Raw genomic sequence first — 17,462 nt, forward strand, 5'->3', positions numbered from 1 at the left:
AATATTCTCTTCTGCAACAGATATCGACGAATGCAGCCGAACAAGTGGCATCTGTTCGAACGGTTTCTGCGAAAATCTAATGGGTACCTACCAGTGCATTTGCAACGACGGTTTCAAACAGAATGCTCTGCAAAGCAGCTGCGAAGGTAACTCCACTATTAATCATTACAAGTGCAGTACAAGACCACGAAATCTGTTCCTCGATTATTTCATTTCATTTCACTTGATTCGTATTACGATAACGTAATAGAGGAGGCGGCCAAAGAGCAACAGAAACGGAACAGATTATCCAGATCATCGATGTAATGATCTATCACTATCTAACTTTGTCAGGAAAAAAATAATAAAAATAATAAGAGCGACCATAGGACTTGCATGTGCGGGAAATTCATGAAAGCTAGCGTTTTATGATTTGATACCGCAGTCTGGATTAATACCATGTACCATAATCATGATAGGAATGCGTTGCGTTCAAAACACTTGACTGTTTCTCTAAGGCGGACAAAGAGCTTGCTTTTTGCTGATTTGTTCAGATATCGACGAGTGCTTGGTTAACCGAGGCAACTGCAAATCCCTTTGCGTGAACACACCTGGAAGCTACTACTGCTCCTGTCATCCAGGATACTTTTTGCAGCCAGATGGCGTCTCCTGTGCAGGTCAGTTGCCGCCTATGCTGTCCCGAAAATGATTTCGTCTCTTCGCCGTTAATTGTTTCGAGGGGAGAAAGTCATCTTACTTCAAAGCAGCGTCTACCGTGCCTTTGTCTGTTTTTCCAGACGTCAACGAATGCGAGACAGGCGGAGATGTTTGCAGCGGCGGCAAGTGCCACAACTTGCCGGGCGATTACACGTGTGACTGCGTTGGAGGGCTCCTACCGGCTCCTGACAGAAAAGGGTGCATAGGTATGCTCTTACGAGCACGCTACTCCGGAACGCTGTTTTCGGATGCACATAGGTTAAACGCACGATTGATTGCACAGATTACGATGAATGCGAAACGGGAAGGCATCGCTGTCTGAGGGGCCGCTGCGAAAACACCGTGGGCTCTTACGTGTGCCGCTGCGAGCCAGGCTATGCCGTCAAGGAAGGAGACGTTGATTGCACAGGTACAAGAAAATTGTAGTTAACATCTTGTTTTTTTTAGCCACTTTCTGTCAACGATAGACGATTTTAAAAAGATGCGCGCGCCACCAAACGCGCGGCGCAAAGCAGCCTGGGAACTTTGAGGGACACTGCTCTGTCGTCTGCTTCGGTTATGGTTTAACCCGGCTGACGATGCTGCTGCGCACGCCGGGAATACTGTTGTTGTTCTTCCTCTACCTCCGCCTCTGGCCGTCTCGTAATGCTTAAAGGCGCTCTTAGTTCCCATGAGCCTTTGCGTGCCACAGGTGGCGCTCGCTTTTCTAAAAGAAAATGTCTATTGCAGATGACGACGAGTGTGAGAGTGGTCAGAATGACTGCAGCGAGTTCGCCGAATGTAGAAACACGCCTGGCGCTTATCAGTGCACGTGCAAAGAAGGCTTTCGCGGAGACGGCATCACGTGCAAAGGTAAAGGGCACGTAAAGGAGACGTTCAAGCGATGAAGCAATCGTCCCCTTTCCGTAGATATCAACGAGTGTGTGCATAACCACGCTGGATGCCATCGCAACGCCTTATGCAACAACACGGACGGCTCATTCAATTGTACGTGCGACGACGGCTTCTACGGGAACGGGTTCCAGTGCCACGGTAAGTCCTTACAGTATACGAAGCTCAACAGCAACGTCACGCTATCTTGCATGGCATCCTAAGATGTGACGTGCAAAGCTGTTGCAGAGCGTAACGTTTCAAATTTCTCATCCCGACCTAACGTTACATAGTTAGTTTTTTTATCCACAATTCCATGAGCTGTAAACTAAGATTCTCAGCACAGGCCCTTCACTCTCGCTGCCTTACAGATGTAGATGAATGCAGCTTGAACCCCGGTTTGTGCGAAAACGGTCAGTGCCTCAACTTCGACGGTGGCTTCAAGTGCGAATGCGACATGGGATTTGAACCTCAGGACAACCAGAGATCGTGCAGAGGTGAGCTACTTTTCGCGGTGATTTTCTTCTTTTCAGCACGGACCTCCTACCTAGTATTGCCAATTAACATAACGGCTATTAGTCGAACTGATCGTCTACGTACGCAAAGAACGCTAGTGCGTGCCCCCAAGGTAGGGTGCGGGACAACCGACACCTAACATGCAAGTGCTATGGAATATTGTCGTCGTATTTGGATAATTCCAAGACGAGAAAGATATATCTGTCAATGGTCTTTACACCAATACTCCCACGAGCGCCTCTGATTTCATGTCTGCTATACCCGTAGATATCGACGAGTGCGTCACTTATCACAGCATCTGTGACTTTGGAGCGTGTGAGAATGTTTTTGGGACGTTCCGATGCAACTGCGACGCGGGCTATCAGGTCGACGCTACAGGTGGAAACTGCACCGGTAAGGATCATTTTTCCCCTATGGAGGAACATAGGACCACTAGAATTGGTACACACAGATGACAGCATATTGATGAGGGATTAATTGTGTATGTATTGTACTGTGTTTCTATAGCAAGGACGTAGTTCCATCGTTTTCGGATCATCTTAAGGAACCATTTCATGAATTAGTTACTCATATTCATACACATTCTTTTCATGCACGCTTTTTCAACTATTTGTCTTTTTTCTCCCATGGGTTTTTTCGCCTACGCTGTTCACCTTCATAAACGTCACAATTTTGCTCAATCTCAGTTGTTTTTATTTCTTATATTTATTTAATTTGTTTGCTCTTCTTTTTCTTTTGTGCGTATTGTGCTTTGTCCCATACTGTATTGGATACCTTGTTCTGATGTTGTCGCCACATATGATATGATATTCAGATTGTTTCCGGGAGGCCCCACCTCTAGCTATGCTACGGGGCCCCCACTGTGTACTATGTATTGCAAATACTACTAATAAAATTGAAAAAAAAATTTAAAAAAAAGATTGTAGTTGATTGCAGGTTACGTGCATAATGCGCTGCGGTACATGTATACGTACATCTGATATCAACCTGTCCTATAGATATCAACGAGTGCAGCAGTCCTCAATCGTGCCAGTATGGAACGTGCGTCAACGCCCCGGGCTCCTACATCTGTCAGTGTCCCCCAAACTATCACCTGGTACCGAGCAAGACGGGCTGTGTTGGTAAAAAGACGTTCCTTCCACTTAAATCAGATCCTCCCCCCCCCCCCCCACCTTAAAGCTTTAATCGGACCTTGTTCCACAGATCCTAGACAAGAGAGGTGCTTCTTGAAAGTGACAGGGAACTTCAACGGCCGTGGTATTTGCTACGACCCGTTAGCCGAATACGTGACACGGGCCACGTGTTGCTGCACGTTAGGAGTCGCCTGGGGTCGAGGTTGCGACATCTGCCCGTCTCTCAACACCAGTAAGCCTCGCCACATTGTATTGTACGTTCAGACTCAGACCCTTTTTCCTTTTTCAGGCGAGTACAGGGAACTATGCCCAGGTGGGATTGGGTTCAGGCCGAACATCGAGACGGTGGAGCTGGAAGGTGAGCTCATCCCTCTCTTCTTCGTGACGTCAGTTTCTTTTTTCTAACTGATAAGAGTGATACGTCCTATCTGACGTTGCAGACGTGGACGAATGCGCAGAGTTACCCAACCTGTGCGAAAACGGAAGATGCTCCAACACCTTCGGAAGCTTCATGTGTATCTGTCAAGAAGGCTACACTCTCGACCACACCCACAGGAAATGCATAGGTACTTTCCTTTAATAATGCTCGCGTTGCATCTTTTGTGGGTTGGTTGCCCGATAACCTGGCAGATAATACGAAGCTTGATGAAAGATTCCTAGTCTATACTTGCTTAAAATAACGACGTTACCAACCTCTGCGCATTAACATCGAAGGACTAGCCTGATAGAACACAGAGTTGAAAAGAAACACGGCGTTCTTTCGGTTGGTGTCGCCATTCAGTAAATAGGGTACAGCTAGCGCTTGTAACCGTTACATGATGCGCAATTTACCGGATCGGTAAACAGTTGGTTGACTTCACCTATCGCTCGCAAGTGTTAGGTGAAGTACCCTTTACAGGAGTGACAAACAGTTCAGGTTGTCTCTGTTCGAAATATCGGCGGCTCTCGCCTTGCACTCTTCAAAATGAACTTGACCGCGTAGCACGCTCCTAGCCAACCATCATCTCGAACGATACCGTTATCTGCTCTGATTTGTTGAAAACGTGAGGCGTACGTCTTTTTTGTGACACTTATGCTGTTCATAATTGTCACAAAAAAGGCGTACGCCTCCCGTTTTCAACAAATCAGAGCAGATAACGATATCGTTCGAGATTATGGTGGGCTAGGAGCGTGTTATGCGGTTAAGTTCATTTTTAAGAGTGTGGCTTTACAGGACCGACCAATAAACAGCGTATACGAAATAAACGTGGCCGGTTGGTACATAACTGACTGCGGCGACTACGAAGCACACGGACACAAAAGCGACGTGGATGGATGGATGTTTTGTATCCTTCGGAGTTGCCGTAGGCAGTAGTAAACGACTAGTTCATTTCACCTGGCAAACATGAGGTGAAGCTGGCTTGCGGAATGGCGAGATCAACCGAATGACATGTGCCTATTTGCAGATTACGTTCGCGGGTCAGAGATAATATTTAAGGCCGTACCTGTGCCTCCTGCATGTATCATGGCTGTCGAACATGACACAAAGGTCTCATGAGACAATTGATGTTCTGAGGCTGGAACACATATAGAAAGGACAAATACATACAAAGCCTCAAATGACTAAGAAATTAATGACGAAAGATGGAAGTCATTGAGAAGGTTAGCCAGCTGTTGTCTCATGTTCAACTATGCCGCTTGCGTCGATCCCGTCGTATGGATGTGTGTATGAGTGAGAAAAAATGTAAGAGTGAAAGGGGAATGAGTGAGAGAGAGTGGTTGGTTTGTCCCTTCCGATGACGCCCCCTTGGAAGTCGCTTGGGAGGTGTGTTAGCTTCGCTCAATTGGTAGAGCCCTGGACCGGTAATCCAGAAGATGTGGGTTCGAGTCCTACAGCTGGCTAACCCTCTTCAGTGACTTCCATCTTTCGTCACAAAAGTCTCGCTTTCTTCTCGAATTTAAGTGGTAAAAACCCGCCATGGTCCAAAGACTACGTGAGGACATAAATGGTTTCAAGTACTTTCTGTAATTCTTTTTTTAATGAGTGCTGTCTCACCTTGTCTCGCAGACATCGACGAATGCTTGACACATCCCGGAGTCTGCAGTCCTGGCCACTGTGTCAATAGGGAGGGTAGCTACGAGTGCACGTGCCCTCCTCACTACATGGCCGTCTCCGGAGGGAAATCCTGTGTAGGTAAGATTCTCTTTCAAGCATATCATCACTATCTTTGCGTAACACGGATGTGAGGAAAGACGGGCCAACTGAACGCGGAAAATAATCTCAGGGGACGGCAGTGGGCGATGCAGCCAAAGAAAGCAAAATGCGTTCGGCTAACATAGCATACAATAATTTGGCTACTACAGTATTTGTGTGACAAAGAGTGCGTGAGTGCTATTTGTCAACTGCTGCCCAACGTGTCATCGAAAACTGACTCATATATAAGTTAAGCTACAAATGAATATTTCAAATACAGTGAACATTCGTTAATATGACCCCCGATAATCTGACATACCCGCTTTACGACCATACTCCTGGGGAACAATGCAGTGAAACCCCTGCAAACCGCCCCGTTAATATGTCAATTCCGCATTATGACCAAAATTATTTTCGGGAACGACCATGGTCATAATAACGAGGGTTCACTGTATTCGAAAGACTTTAAAACCACTTCCAGCCGATCAAGCGAGCGCCTATCGTGATAACCTCGTGTGCATTCAACAGGAATCCCGTTTAAAATGCGGAACATTGTTCCCCACTTGAAAATGTCACAACTCAAAGTGAAAGGAAGTACAGTGAACCCTCGTTAATATGACCCCCGATAATCTGACATACGCGCTTTACGACCATACTCCTGGGGAACAATTTAGTGAAACCTCTGCAAATCCCCCCGTTAATATGACAATTCCGCATCATGACCAAAATGTTAGGGAACGACCATGGTCATAATAACGAGGGTTCACTGTAAAACATCCAACCGTCACTTCAATAGTATTCGGATAAAGTATCCCAGCCCATGTTTCAATCTCTCGAGGTGTCTTCTGGGAACTAATGGTGCCAAAACGGTGTCATCACAGCAGCGTTCAAAACAGTACACCTTTTAAGTACAGAGTACAGAGACCCTGTTAGAGCGCTCTATGTTTTCATTCGGTAACATCACCCCACGTGGCGACGTTTGACTGGATTCTCCTGGTGCAGACATGCGCAAGGACATGTGCTATCGCATATACGACGACAAGACTGACCCGCACCGCAGGCAGTGCATTCATCCCATGATGGCCAACCAGACCAAGATGGTCTGCTGCTGCTCAGTGGGCAAGGCTTGGGGAGCTGGATGCGAACCCTGTCCTCTGCCACAAACGGGTAAGCGCAGTGCGTCATTAAGGACAGCCAATAAGGACACTTTGGATTATTACAGAGGCGTACCGTAGGTTATGCAACGTCACCACTACCGGTACCATCGTAAACCCTATCACTCAAGTCGTGGACGGTAAAAATCATCCTGCAACGTTTGTTGATTGCTTTCTTGACAATTCTACTTCGTTGTTTAGATGTGGACGAATGCCAGGGAATGGTGTGCCAGAACGGCGACTGTACCAACACAGTGGGAAGCTTTGTGTGTCAATGCTACCCGGGATACACTTACAACCACGCCCTCCTTACTTGCGAAGGTACGCTTCAGATTGGAATGACGTTTGAACGCTGAAAGCGTGTGAAATTATACGCTACAAAATACAATAATAAACGAGCCGGATGATGTACCGAGTACTTCCAATTCCGAATTTAATCCCTTTGTTACACTGGCTTCCACAACAAAAAAATCAACGATAACAAAAAGGACGTTTTGACGCCTATGCGGGCGTCCTCATCAGCTTGGAAAACGTAATGAAGACTGTTCACGAGAAAGGGAATCCTTTTAAACCCTCGTAGCATTCCGATAGAGGCCCTGACTCTACACTCTTAAAAAAAAGGGTGTACTTTAACTCATTTCCTTGACACATATATCACTCCCTTTTTTGGAGAGTACGTTTACTCTCAAAAAGGAGTCTCCTCACTCCCTTCAGACTCTTCAGAGAATAATATTACTCTCCAGTCGGGGGGGGGGGGATATGTTTATTGAAGAAGAAGAAAGGAAAGGAGGAAAGGTCAGACAGGCCCAGGCCGACTTGCTATTCCCAGAGAAAAAAGAAGCAAAAAAGGAGTTAAAGTAGGGAGTTAAAGGGTCTGAAGGGAGTGAGGAGACTCCTTTTTGAGGGTAAACGTACTCTCCAAAAAGGGAGTGATATTTGTGGCAAGGAAAGCAGTTAAAGTACACCCTTTTTTTAAGAGTGTAGGAATTTTCTGGCTTCCCATCTGTGTTCACCTGCCAAGGTGTTCACATTATCGAAATCGAAGGAATGTCCTGTTTTTTGCACATGTTCGACCAGTTCGATGCGATCGCTGCGACCGGTACGACCAGTTCGGTGCGTTTTCAAGCTGATGAGGACGCCCGCATAGGCGTCGAAATGTCCTTTTTGTTATCGTCGAATTTTTTGTTGTGGAAGCCAGCGTAACAAAGTGATAAAGATCATGACTCCTGACTTCGGGTCTATTTCCAATTCCGAATTTGGAGGTATACTCGGAATCTGCGTGTCTGAAAAGGTGAACGTTCAGCTATAGGTATCTAATGCCACTGTCACACGGGCAGGCTTCAACGACCATTGAGATCGATGACCATTCAAAATGCACCCCTAAAAGGCGCCCAAAAAGCGACCCCTAGCGTATAATGTGTCAACCTATCAGGAAACATTGGATCCAGTGCTCGTTGAGAAGTTGACGCGTTACCCGCTTGATGGCGCTACGCCCATTTTCAACTGTCGTTGGTTTCAATGGTTATGGAGACTGCGCGTGTGACAGGGTGACCAAGGTGAACACGCTGCCTTTTCTCTGCCTCGGGTACCACGTTCGGGTTCCTTCCTTTGGTTCCACGCATATCGCAGTGTGGAAACCGTCGCTTTATAGACGAACTCACAACGGGAGGATTAACTTAGATTTCTCTCAAAGTTGGGCATGGTCCTTGACCAATCTTCTTCCACTTTCGTTGCACACTCTTTAAAATAAAGGTGTATTTTACCTCATTTTTCTTGCCACATATATCACTCCCTTTTGGAGAGTACAACTACTCTCAAAAAGAAGTCTGCTTACTCCCTTTAGGGAGTGAGGTTACGCTCTAACTCCCTACTGGAGAGTAATATTACTCTGATAGGGAGTACGGGAGTAATGTTACTCCCTTGTGGGAGCGAGGAGATTCCTTTTTGAGAGTAATTGTACTCTCCAAAAGGGTGCGATATATGTGGCAAGAAAAAGGAGTTAAAGTACACAAAGAGTGTACACCCAGTTCAAATGATTTGCAGATAGAAACGAGTGCACCGAGATTCCAGGAATATGCAGCGGCATCGCTGAGTGCGTCAACGTTCCCGGAAGCTACAAGTGCGAGTGCCCTGACGGCTACAAACTGTCCAGCAGCAAACATTCTTGCTACGGTATGCCTTTTAATGTACGGGGCTTTTACTGGACTCATGACGGGTTTGTGCAGACATCAACGAGTGCTACGAACAGCCCGACATCTGCCAGAACGGCGTGTGCCATAACCTCGATGGCGCTTTCCAATGTACATGCGATCCCGGATATTTCCTCACTCCTAGTGGTGACAACTGTTTAGGTAAGCCAATATCATTTCTTTACATTCCTGCGTATCCGCCTGTAGATGGGCTAATCTGCTCGTTTAGAGAGAAATCCAGAGCGGAGATTAGATTCCTTCGGAAATCTAAACTATTTGAGACTGTCTAACACGTCCTATATAACTGTCTGCACAGCGATTAGAGAAGGGCATGTTTTTCTCTATTTTTTCATATTTTTTTTTGTCTCTCTGGTGCTTTTATCTTTTTGTTTGTTTGTTAGCTTTTGGGAATAGCAAACCTACATAATGACTAACCTTTCCTTTCTTTATTTTTTATTTTTGCATTAAATATATCCCCCCCCCCCCCCACCCGGAGCAGAGCTCCAGCCACGAATAAGATGTTAATTTTTTTTCTTTCTGTTTTTGCATAGATTATGACGAATGCGCACGTAGCCCCGGCCTGTGCTCCAATGGAACCTGTGAGAACACCGAAGGGTCTTATCGGTGTGTCTGCCATGCAGGTTTCCAACTTCTCGCCAGCAACGACTGCTTCGGTCTGTACAGTCTTATATACTATACCCAAACTGAAACCCATATAAGAATGCTAAATTAGAATTCTATTTGTATTTTGATGCCATCCAGCATGTACCAACATGGTCCAGTGACATGATGCGCTCAAAAGTCTTATACGTGATGATGATGATGATGATGATGATGATGATTAGGGTTTTAATGGCGCATCGACAACACAGGTCATAATGCACCAACACTGTGATTAAAAATAGGACTAGTTAAAAATAGGTGCGATGTTTATATGTCAGTACCACTGGAAAGAAAGGTTGTATTCCATATTGCAGATATTGACGAATGTCGCGAGCTGTACGGCGTCTGCTTGAACGGAAGATGCAGAAACACGCTCGGCAGTTTCGTCTGTCAATGTCAAGATGGCTACCAACTCAGCCCAGACCGACGCAACTGCGTTGGTAAGCGCAGATAATCGCCAAAGATGCACAACGCTACGAAAACTATCCTGTTTTCAGATATCAACGAATGCGATGACGGTACCACCTGTGGGAGGGGCACGTGTCGAAATTCTGAAGGCTCTTTCGAGTGTACCTGCCCTGACGGGTACAAGCGATCTCACAACGGACGGGACTGCATCGGTGAGTTACAACAAAAAACCTACAAAACTATGTGCCAGAACGGTAGCAGGATTTGCTGCCATTCTACGCTTAAAAAGAATGGCTAAAGTATAGAATCTGGGTAGTTTGTTTATCACAGTAGCACGAGTAAACGCAGCAAAAAAGCAGCAAGCAGAAGGGAGAAGTGACAACGACAACAGATAAATCGTGACTATGGGTTATTCACCACTGGAGAGCAGTAGAGTACCCCATTACACGCGAAACGGTACGAAGATGTGAGATATGAGAATGAAGTTAAAATTATGCGCAAGTACAGCAGCTCTCCTCCAGTGACTGCGCTGCGCTACGCCACTAAAAGAAAAAACCACACATGAAAGAAGCACCAATGGTCATTGAGATACAGAGGAGGACTCTGCAGCGTCTGGAGTAAACCGGTAGACAAGAGGAACTCCAAGAACATCAGCAGACCTCGACGGTGTTGCACACGGCTCTGGCATGGGCCAAGAATTGCAGCCAGGTTGAACGTCTGTCGGCTAGCACCACTCAGCTGAGCACAGAGTTGCCGCCTCTCCGTTTCGTAGAGCTCACATTCTGTTAGGACGTGCTCAATGTTCGCTACGACGCCACATTTGGAGCATAGGCTGCTGTCACAGTATACGATCCTGTACTTGAAGTGGGGAGCGAAGGCTACATTGAGACGAAGCCTGTGCAGGAGGGACGTAAAATAGCGTGGTAAATCGTCTGGAACTGAGAAAGTCAAAGTTGAATCCACCGAATACATGAGAGAGACCTGTCAGTGATGTCTCGACTCCACTGCTGGCCAGATAGTGGCTGGATGAGCTCAATCAGAAGTGACCTCCTGTCTCCTTTTGACAACACTATTGGTACAACCGCCCGAGACTGAGAGACAAGAGTTGAGAGTACGCAGTTTCTGCTGTCTGTCACTTCTCTCTTGTGCTCGCGTCCTGTTTCTTTTTTTTTTTTTTTGCCGCGTTTACTTGTGCTGCATAAAAAGATGTTTGTTCGAACAATACTCTCGCGTCCGCCTTATCCACTACGATGTAAAAGTTGGGCTTTTGCAGATGTGGACGAATGCCTATCTATCCCACAATTATGTTTCGGGGGCTTCTGCCAAAACTTGGAAGGCGGCTATCGATGCACCTGCCCGCCTGGGTTCCGCCTCTCCGCGGATGAGACCAAATGTGTCGGTGAGTTGAGCACACCGCTAAAGCCTCGGACGCGGCTATCAATATCTCTCCATAATGGTCGCAGTAAGTAGACGTTTAATCATCGTTACCTTTGTTTTAGACCATCGTCGTGCCCGGTGCTTCACGAGGTATAGGGGAGGTGGACACTGTTACGATCCTCGGCCAGGCAACATGACGCACGCTGAATGTTGCTGCATGCAAGGATCTGCGGCATGGGGATACGTGCCCTGTGAAAGGTGTCCGGACAAGAGAGACCGTACGACCCCGATTTTTGCCAATTTTGTCCGCCAACTTTGTCCTCCGCTATTTTAAGGCGCTATTTCGTTCGCTTGTTTTCAGAACGATTTGCCATGCTTTGCCCCGCGGGACCAGGCTTTGTGGAAGATGACGGCACTGTGCTAGGTATGCCACCGCTCCTAGTATATATGTATTAAAGTAGAAGTCAACTGATATGCTACGACAGACCTCTGTGTCAAGCTTTGACGTCAGAAAGGCAAGGGCTATTCCTATTGGTTATCGTAAGCACGTGGCCTCTCACGTTCAGATATGCAGTGACGTCAGAGCCGGACATGGGCGGATTTAAGGGTCTGTCATGAGGGGAGGCGGTCTTAAGGAAATTTCGTGCTTTGCGGCACAGCATCATCCAGAAGATAGGGTGTTTACATAGGGAACACAGCCGTATGGGGGGCGGTACCCCTCCCCCCCCGCCCCCCTTAAATCCGCCCCTGCTGATGAGTTTCGGTATTCGCAGTGCTGAATTTCTTCTCCTCTATTGCCCACTTTGCTATTAAACTTGGAAAGCAGATTCACATCGATGTAAATAACCATCTTCTGCATTTATGCCGGATAACATGGGGCAACCCCCTTAATGGTCCTGATAACCCCTTTAACCCCTGGCCAACATCGCTTGTTATCGCAGCTGTCTCGCGACGCCAAGGATTATCACACAAAATCGTCCAAACTGTGCTCGCCGCAGCCGAAAAGGTTTATTTTCATTTCGCAATATTTCCTTTTCTTTATTTGTTTGAGGTACTGAAAGAAAGAAAGCGCAAAATATAAATAAACATATCAATATCAATTATTATGGAATATGCCTAACACGAAGTGTGTTTATTCTTTCAGACATCAACGAGTGCATGATGAACGCTGATCTCTGCAAGAACGGCCGTTGCATCAACACGGATGGTTCGTATCGTTGCGAATGTGGACCGGGATACAAACTCGATTCTTCGGGACACCTCTGCACAGGTATTGCATCACTCCACCCATGCCCCAGTGCGCAAAACCTGGCAGCTACAGTATTGAAAGCATATTGAATATCCTAATGAGGAATGAATATGCGCAAAATTTGCGCGCTTGGTGCAATTCGCGAGCTTCGTGTCAATAGAGGACGGTTGTGCTTTCTCGAAGCATACAGACCATGCTCCATAGGCTCCGTACTGCACGCTTAGAAATGAACTTCACCGCATAGCACGCTCCTAGCCAACCATCATCTCGAATGATATCGTTATCTGCCCCGATTTGTTGAAAATGGGAGGCGTACGCCTTTTTTGTGACACTTACCTTAAGTGTCACACTTATCATAAGTAAGCTAGGAGCGTGCTATGCGGTGAAGTTCATTTTTAAGCGTGTGGGTCTTCGTTCACCAACTCTCAACTATTCAAGATCGTCTCTAGGGGTGACGCCCGCTGTGGCCACTGTCAACAACCTGAAACAATCGAGCACATCCTGCGAGACTGCCGAGCATACCATTCTGCGCGCGAAGCCCATCTCCCTCGCTCCAGCTCGGGCACGCTAGCGGACATATCACTACCCCGGTGGTTCTTCTGCCGAATGATCCGCTAAAGCAAGAAACCTTATTCTCTTTCTGCGGAAGTCAGGTCTTGCTCCCAACGACCCATCTAACACTGTGCTCTCCCCGACGAACTCATGCACCCTCTGCGCATCTCCGCCCTTCATCCTATATCCATCTTTTTTTTTTTTTTTTTTTTTTTTTTTGCTATAGTCGTGACGACGGCAAGGTCACTACGGTGATGCTTTGCAGCACTTTTCACACATTTCAAGGCGTCTCACAGGCACATCATGAATATGTGTGAGTCTAGATCATCTTTAAGGGTCGGTACCGATATTCATTAGGTGATTGCTCGGCAAAGAATTTGTCAGAGCATGCAGATCGCGTACTTAAACTTACAAAAAACTTACAAGCTTTCTAGTTGATTCGAAGTGCTCCGGAGCGCTGTCAAGATCTCGAAACACAAAGACAAGTGATGATTATAGAACGCTCATAAGACTGGGACTGAACACTTTTCTTATGTACCTTTCCACAACGGTTTGAACCAACATGCTCTACACCTTTCTAGCACAGGCGAGGTTTGTAAAAGGCTGCTACTGTATGGGGAGTTAGAGTGAAGCACCCAACACCACCACAACCTAAAAATCTCAAAATATTACTTTTCTCTCCGCGCGTTTTAATTTTTACAATCTACGCAGGTTCATGTGCGGATCTTTACGCGCCATTGTAGACTTCTGTAGAGTGCTGCTGCTCCACTCGCATTATGTATGTTCTTCAATTTGTCACAGACGAGGACGAATGTAAGGCGAATCCCAGCATGTGCGGGAACGGTACATGTTCAAACACTGTCGGAGGCTTCGAGTGCGACTGTCGTCAAGGGTTTGCTCCAGGAATCACGCATATTTGCGAAGGCAAGTTCGAATGGACAACGCATATCAATTTCGCATCGTGTCATTGTTAATCTCTTTATCACGTAACCGTTCTTGAAAGACGTTAGCACGAACTCCTCTCACGTCCAATGCCATTTTCTTTCCCTCAGATGTGAACGAATGTGTGCTGGGACTCGCCGACTGTGCCTTCAGATGCCAAAATACTCCAGGCTCTTTCCGTTGCACCTGTCCCTACGGATACGCTCTGGCTGCGGATGGCAAACACTGCGAAGGTATGGTGTAGTAATCAGTAGTACAGTATTGTACTCTGAGTACAGCAACATCTGTATATATAGTAGCAGACTAGTACGTAACGCGTTACAAGTAATTGCGTTACTTGTAATCAATTACTTTTTTGAGTAATTTTTCGAGTAATCAATTACATTTTCGAACGCGTAATTTTTCAAGTAATTCTATTACAATTTTGAGTAATCAATTACCGAGTAATCAGTTACTTTTGAATTACAGTGACTCAAAATAACAATGCTCTGTGACAAATTTCCTGTGTCTTTGTTGGGCTATTCCACTGTAGTGAGCGGGAAAACTATTATTGTTACTTCTCACGCGCACTATTTCAGCTGTCCCAATCATTTGGGAGTTGGGGTTTTTCTTTCTTTTTTGTTTTTTTTTTTCGAAGCACACAAGGGCGGAAATTTTTGCATGAATTGAAAGTAACGGCCCGAGTAACGCGTTACTTTTATACTCGTTACTCAATTACATTTTGAGTCATGTAATTTGTAACGGTAACCAATTACTTTTGCTAGAAGAGTAACGGTAACGGTAATCAATTACTTTTTTGGAGTAACGGGCACAAGTCTGTATAGTAGTAATGTTTCCATGTCGTTTCTTGGTGTCAGACATCGACGAGTGTGCACTCGGTACCCACAACTGTCCCTTCGAATGCAAGAACGCCGTGGGTACTTTCCACTGCGTCTGTGGAGACGGGATGAAGCCCATAGGGTACAACGGCGAATGCGCAGGTAAGACGCTGTTTACCGGTGCAAAGCAGTTACGGGTCTCGCTAACGATTGCAACCCGTAGATATAAACGAGTGCCAGGAAAGCGCGGATATCTGCGGCAGCCACGGCACTTGTGTCAACATTCATGGCAGCTACCGTTGTCTGTGTAGTGACGGTTACGAATCCAGTCCGGACCAGAAAGAATGCATCGGTAGGTCATATACCGCCGGTGTACTATAGGGAAATGTTGTTTCCCTCCCTATGCTTGAGGTTTAATTTACCAGCCCTTTTGCCGTTATCTGTTTTTTGTTCCAGATACCAGGATCGGTGTGTGCTTCGGGCATGCGCCGGGTGGAATGTGTCCCCTTCCAGCGACTGCCTTGTTGGAGATGTCCCGCGTGGATTGTTGCTGTGGCCTGGGAGCGGCTTGGGGTCTCCACTGTGAGCTGTGTCCGCATCGTGCTTCACGTAAGTCCTATTCTTTCATATCGTTTACACTCTAAGAAAAAAAAAAGGAGTGGTTTTACTCCTTTTGGGGAGTAATTGCACTGCCACAAAAAATAGTCCCTTTCTGGAGTAAATGAATGTCACAGAGTGAAGACCGCATTTCACGCGCTGTTGTAAGAGTCCCAGGTACATAATTGGTGCGCATGCATGAAGATACTTTGAAGCAAACCGTCAACGGTGATATATCGAGCGATATAAAATCTTGCGCCATGCATAGGGCACAATTTGCGAAGAACGATGCGCTAACTGTTTCTTACTCTGTGTGGCTGGAAAATTGCTACGTTGTCTGAGCTTTACAGCCGTATGTTGTTCAAATTGACCAAGGGCACATATTTACGTAGACTTTTGCATTCAGGTGACCATTCGCGAAGTTTAGTGACAATTTGCAGTCCTGGGGAGTAAACGTCGGGACTAAATGTTGGGTTAGGGGACTAAAATGGGGAGTAATTGCAGACTAGGGGAGTAGAACTGCAATTACTCCCCGTTTTACTCATTTTTTTCTTAAAGTGTACGGTACAAGTCAACGAACCTTATTTCCTTTTTCTTTTAATCCACCGCCGATTCACCGAGTCTTAGCCACGCTGTCGTCAGATATTTTTGCCACGTATAGAGTCCGACGAATATTCGGACCGTCCAAGAAATTACGAACAGCAGGTGGAACCAGTGAAACGTGGGATTTTATACGCGTTTTATAGAGTATTTCGTTTAGTTTTAAAATGAGACTATTATACTTCCGATGAAAATAACGCAAACGTTCTTAGTGTAATTCATACGCTCTTACGTAGCTTCGTGGTGAGGTCGTTTTCGAAAACGTATTTTACCTATAGAGATAAATACAGTGAAGCGCAGCTGAGTGAAGTGACGAATTAAATAAAGCCGTGAAATCGGGAAATAAACTAAACTACGCGTCGCAAAGGCAATATTCGTGTGCTTCTCGTCTATTCGAAACCTTTTAAAGTGCTCTTATGCTGTGAACTGAAGAAACCGATACTGGCAATTTATCGGCAGAGTAACTACAATTAGAGTCAGCGTAGCTTATTTAGTGACTGACTGACTGAGTTTTTCACTCAACAGAAGAATACGCTGACCTTTGTCCCCATGGGAAGGGCTTCAACAAGACCGGACATGGTGCGTAAGAAATCTAAAGCATCATAATATAACATCTCAAGGTATAGGGTGCCTTGTCAGATAAGTATCACGTGTGTTATAGATGTGAACGAGTGTGAAATGATGCCCGGGTTGTGCCAAAATGGACGCTGCATTAACACATTTGGCTCGTACCGCTGCGCTTGCAACCGGGGTTACAAGACTGATCACTCTGGGACTCACTGCATAGGTATGACTTTTCAGTTCTCATCGCTGCTCGTATTACACGAAGCGTTCCTTCCATTTATGAAACACATATAGTGAAATGTGCAGTATTTCTGTTAGCATAAACGCTCCTGTACGTGCAGCTCGGCACAAGGCGGAGAAACCGACTTGCGGTTTGGTTTACGAGCACGCACTTTTGCTTATTTAAGCTTGCTTTAATAATACGATGTGAGGGTACGCGAGCCGTTCCCAAGCGCCTGACCTGTTTTTCTTTTCTGGGCTTCAATTGTGCAGAAAATAAGCAATTTCGTTTCCCGCACAATTCTACTTATTTTAAATGAACTGCTTACAGCTGTATAGCGTTGTAGTGGATCAGGCAATCAAACATAGAAGGACAAACACAGTGCCGGCACTGTGTTTGTCCTACCGTCCGGCTACTGTCCTACTCCGACTATCAAACAACCTCCTGTAAACAGAAATTATTGTTGTGAAATTATTACCTGTCATGTTTCTGTAAATCTAAGTAACAATTAACTCTCAGTGCATTAATCTGAAATAAGTATAGCAAAGCAGACATGGGTTAAGGTTAGGAAACAGTTTGGTTCTGGATATTACTGGAAAAACCAGCACCCGTGTCTTATTAATGGTGTAGTGCATTAAGAGTTCAACAGAATACCTATGTCAATTTCTCATCAGAAAAGTTAATGTCAAACCTTTACGGAATTTTTTATGAAAGTCTAATGTCAAAACACATTAGCCGTTG

The 17,462-nt window shown here is 45.8% G+C and overlaps 1 protein-coding gene across 2 annotated transcripts in view; it reads left to right on the plus strand.

The window, feature by feature from the left end:
- The window catches only part of LOC135389074 (fibrillin-2-like), a 61,747-nt gene that overhangs the window by 35,460 nt on the left and 8,825 nt on the right, over positions 1-17,462 (plus strand). For both annotated transcript variants that reach the window (XM_064619039.1, XM_064619040.1), the window contains 32 exons: positions 21-146; positions 534-656; positions 777-902; positions 980-1,105; positions 1,426-1,548; positions 1,606-1,728; positions 1,938-2,063; positions 2,350-2,475; positions 3,081-3,203; positions 3,286-3,447; positions 3,505-3,573; positions 3,656-3,781; positions 5,263-5,388; positions 6,391-6,555; positions 6,611-6,682; positions 6,744-6,863; positions 8,586-8,714; positions 8,768-8,893; positions 9,283-9,405; positions 9,709-9,834; positions 9,892-10,014; positions 11,076-11,201; positions 11,302-11,457; positions 11,541-11,603; positions 12,324-12,449; positions 13,782-13,904; positions 14,033-14,155; positions 14,780-14,902; positions 14,964-15,092; positions 15,197-15,349; positions 16,463-16,516; positions 16,599-16,724. In XM_064619039.1, the coding sequence (XP_064475109.1) occupies positions 21-146; positions 534-656; positions 777-902; positions 980-1,105; positions 1,426-1,548; positions 1,606-1,728; positions 1,938-2,063; positions 2,350-2,475; positions 3,081-3,203; positions 3,286-3,447; positions 3,505-3,573; positions 3,656-3,781; positions 5,263-5,388; positions 6,391-6,555; positions 6,611-6,682; positions 6,744-6,863; positions 8,586-8,714; positions 8,768-8,893; positions 9,283-9,405; positions 9,709-9,834; positions 9,892-10,014; positions 11,076-11,201; positions 11,302-11,457; positions 11,541-11,603; positions 12,324-12,449; positions 13,782-13,904; positions 14,033-14,155; positions 14,780-14,902; positions 14,964-15,092; positions 15,197-15,349; positions 16,463-16,516; positions 16,599-16,724 (3,891 nt within the window). The remainder of the gene's footprint in view (positions 1-20; positions 147-533; positions 657-776; positions 903-979; positions 1,106-1,425; positions 1,549-1,605; positions 1,729-1,937; positions 2,064-2,349; positions 2,476-3,080; positions 3,204-3,285; positions 3,448-3,504; positions 3,574-3,655; positions 3,782-5,262; positions 5,389-6,390; positions 6,556-6,610; positions 6,683-6,743; positions 6,864-8,585; positions 8,715-8,767; positions 8,894-9,282; positions 9,406-9,708; positions 9,835-9,891; positions 10,015-11,075; positions 11,202-11,301; positions 11,458-11,540; positions 11,604-12,323; positions 12,450-13,781; positions 13,905-14,032; positions 14,156-14,779; positions 14,903-14,963; positions 15,093-15,196; positions 15,350-16,462; positions 16,517-16,598; positions 16,725-17,462) is intronic.

Source organism: Ornithodoros turicata, chromosome 3 (assembly GCF_037126465.1).
Source record: "Ornithodoros turicata isolate Travis chromosome 3, ASM3712646v1, whole genome shotgun sequence".
NCBI lineage: Eukaryota > Metazoa > Arthropoda > Arachnida > Ixodida > Argasidae > Ornithodoros > Ornithodoros turicata.